Below are 3,294 nucleotides of genomic sequence, written 5' to 3'. Positions count from 1 at the left end.
GTCGAGTCGGCCGGCGGAGGGTGGCGCGGGCCTCCCGCTGTGCGTGGCCGCCTGGCTCCAGCATCCCTTCCCGTGGGGCGGGGGGCTGCGGCACACGGGGTGCCCGGGTCTGACGGGGCCTTGTCCCAGGGGCTGCTGTGTGCCGGGCGGGCAGGGGAGGTGCTGGGAGCCCGCTGACATCTTGTCTCTGGCTTATTTTAACCAGGGCTTACAAAAAGATAGAAGAGGATGACCTGAAGTTTCCACTTATCTATGGGGAAGGCAAAAAGGTGAAGTGCTGTGGCAGGAGCTGCGCAGGGGTCGCGTCCCTCCTGCCTGCACTGAATCGGGGGTTTGCTAGTGCTGTCACTGCTCCAATGCCACCGATTCCCAGCCGGGAATGGAGGGGGAGATGAAGCAGCTTAAAGTTTTCTTTTGATTTCGCCATTCTCCAGGCTCGGGTGATGGCCACCATCGGGGTCACGCGGGGCCTGGGAGACCACGACCTCAAGGTGTTCAGCTCCAACATCCACATCAAGCCTTTCCTGTCCTGCTTCCCGGAGGTGAGCCTGGTGGCCGGCTGCTCCGTGCCCACGGTTCCTTCCGTGGCCAGAGCCGGTCGGGGTGACCAGATCCGTGGTGTGCCCAGTGCAGCAGGAGCCCTCTCTGCCCCTCACCCTTGTGTCTTGCCCCGTTTTTGCCAGGTCAGGGTTTACGACCTCACGCAGTACGAGCACTGCCCTGATGACATTCTGGTCTTGGGCACCGACGGGCTCTGGGATGTCACCAACGACAAGGAGGTGGCTGGTGTGGTGATGGAGGTACTGACGAGCTATGAGCCCAATGACCCGTGCAGGTGAGCTGCGAGCGGGCAAGGGGAGGAGCGTGTCCTGCTCCCTAACACCTCCCCGTGGCCTTGCTCCTTGGAGCAGCGTCGTGGCCATGTGTCCCTCTGGCCCCGGGCTGGTGCTGTTGCGCCGCAGTGTGCAATGCTCCCCGAGATGTGCGTATCTGAGCCCAGAGCTCTCCTCTCCAAGGGACCCTTTCCTGCACCTCCAGCTCTTCCAGTTTCTCCTTCCTCGCCAGGGACTGCAGGTTGCTGCATCAGGGAGTCTGTGGGGTCTGGGGTCGCTGCTGAGCCGCGCCGTGCTGTGCTGTGCCCCCCAGGTACACCATGGTGGCGCAGGAGCTGGTGGTGCGGTCCAGGGGAGTGCTGAAGGAGCGGGGCTGGCGGTTGGCCAACGACAAGCTGGGCTCCGGCGACGACATCTCCGTCTTCGTGATCCCTCTGGGCGGCCCGGGCAACTACACGTGATGCCCGATGACGCCGGGGCAGCAGGGCTCGCCGTGCCTGGATGGAGTCGAGTGGGACACTGGCACTGCCTCGGGGCCACCTCTCCCCCCAGCACTTATTTCCTGGGCCGACTGCACAAAGCGTAAGAAACCTGGAGCCTCTGTCTGCGCCCCGGCCCAGGGCATCCCCCCGCCCCGGCTGCACCCGGTGGAAGGGCCTTGGATAGAGCGCGGGGACTGGGGTCGAGGGATGCCACTTTCTTGATTGCTGTGAAAAGCCTACAGGCTGCCCTGCTTCTCCGTGCGTCCTTTGCACCTCTCCCAGGGCTGGGTGCACTGGTTCCAGCAGTGTGCCGTGGCCGTCGGGGCACTCGTACGTGGAGAAGAGCGTACCTGTTGCTGCTATCATCTCCTCTCCCCCTGCCCTGTGGCACCGTGCTGGTGACACCGGAGCTGCTGCTGGGGCTGGGCGCTGGGGCTGGGACGGGCCGTGGGGGGGTGAAGCCCCGCCGGCAGCCGGCAGTGCTGAGCTGTGGGTGGCGTGGTGGTGGGCGAGCCCCACGACTGACATCCCAGCTTCGTGCTTGCCCTCTCCGGCCCCTCACACCTTCGTCCCAGCCACGTCCCTGCTCTCAGTGTCTGGTTTGGGAGGACAGGGCAGCACTCGGTCACTGCAGCTCACCGAGAGCCCCCCGGGAAGGAAAGAGCTGTCGCACTTGCACTGGCTGTGCCACCGGTTCTGCCCCTGCCCCTCTTCGTGCCTGGGATCACTGCTGCGTTTCTGGAGCCAATTATTTATTATTAACTGGAGAGCTGAGCTGGAAAATGTCTAAATCCCTTCTTGGTGCGGGGAGTCTGTATGAATATATGTCTATATTTTTGAGCGGTTCTAAGTGGGCCGCTGCTGAGCCGCAGCTGCACACAGAGCAGCCCCATTCAGCCGAGCTTAACAGCTTAAACGTGCTGCGCGGATCTGCTTAGCCGAGGGCTGGAAACCCACAGTAAAAGCAGCTTGGTTGTGACTGGGGGGGAGGAAGACAACTCCCTCCTGTTTCTTATAGTCCCAAAGCTGGTGCTGAGCAGAGCTGTAGCAGCAGTGGATCTCCGCATCTTTGCATCGCTCTGACCCGGAGGATGCATTTCCTGCACCCTCGCAGGTTGCATCCTCCTGAAACACAGGGGGTGGTCCCATCCTGGCAGTGTGGCGGCAGTGGGGGGAGCTGGGCCGTGGTCCTGTGTTTTGGAAAGGCTCTGTGGCAGCAGTAGTTGGTGTCCTGCTGCCGCTGGGTGCAGCCAGCTCTTGTCAAGTGTCACCTCTGGTGAATGTTGTTTGTCTGTTGTAATCAGTGAGATGTAAATAAACTGGGTGTGCTTAATGGGAAGCGAAAGTTATCCAGCGAGATTTTAACCTATTGACATCTTCTGTGCTGAAGGGAGCAGGGAGCGATACTGGGGCCGGGAGCCTGTCCTTGCGTAGCACCCTGTGTTTAAATAAAGGGTTTGCCACTCACAATCCTGCTTCAAAGTCTTTCTTGCAGAGCTCCTGCAAAGAAGACTTACCTAAAAGCCAATTAGCTCTGATTAATTTACGTAGGCAGGTTTGGTAGCAAATAGGCCCAGGCAGAGCCATGTGAGCTGCTGTCCCTCTGCCCTTGGCGCTGGCCGGACCCCACGGAGTGTCCCTCCCTCCCCCCTGCCGGGGGGCTGCTGGCTGGGGGGCACAGCTCCCCGGGGGAGGGTTGCGGGGTGGGCCTGTAACCCAACCCGGGACCCGGCTGGCAAGCACCGCGTCGGGCTTGGATGAGGATTGAAAATGAGCAGGGACCAGCCTGTGCCCCCCCGGCTGCTCCCTGCTGCAGGCAGCGCCCGGACACAGACAGGGAGTGGAGGGGAGGAAAGGCTGACGGTGTTCCTGCCCGCGGGGTCCCTCCTTCGGGGAGGGGGGTGGGCTGTGGATGGAGGCAGAGCTCTGCATGGCTGTGCCGGAGCGGTGGGACCCCGCTCTGAGAGTTCCGGCATCCC

At 62.2% G+C, this 3,294-nt stretch overlaps 2 protein-coding genes across 3 annotated transcripts in view; both read left to right on the top strand.

Annotated features, from left to right (window-relative positions):
- The window catches only part of PPM1J (protein phosphatase, Mg2+/Mn2+ dependent, 1J), a gene marked incomplete at its 5' end in the record, with an annotated part of 17,611 nt that extends 16,317 nt beyond the window's left edge, over nt 1-1,294 (top strand). Inside the window, 4 exons of the mRNA XM_009888469.1 lie at nt 206-269; nt 435-542; nt 684-835; nt 1,147-1,294. Coding sequence (XP_009886771.1) covers nt 206-269; nt 435-542; nt 684-835; nt 1,147-1,294 — 472 coding nt within the window. The remainder of the gene's footprint in view (nt 1-205; nt 270-434; nt 543-683; nt 836-1,146) is intronic.
- Nucleotides 1,131-3,294, top strand: part of RHOC (ras homolog family member C) — a 12,166-nt gene continuing 10,002 nt past the window's right edge. The window contains exon 1 of one of the 2 annotated variants that reach the window (XM_009888442.1): nt 1,131-1,135. The gene's annotated coding sequence lies outside the window, so the exon portion shown is untranslated. Of the gene's footprint in view, nt 1,136-3,206; nt 3,217-3,294 lie in introns of those variants that run through there. The other variant, XM_009888443.1, reaches the window with a different exon arrangement.

Source organism: Charadrius vociferus, unplaced genomic scaffold, assembly GCF_000708025.1.
Source record: "Charadrius vociferus isolate BGI_N301 unplaced genomic scaffold, ASM70802v2 scaffold1077, whole genome shotgun sequence".
Taxonomy (NCBI): Eukaryota; Metazoa; Chordata; class Aves; order Charadriiformes; family Charadriidae; genus Charadrius; species Charadrius vociferus.
Note: the sequence above shows the minus strand (reverse complement) of the source record. Positions and strands in the feature narration are given on the sequence as shown.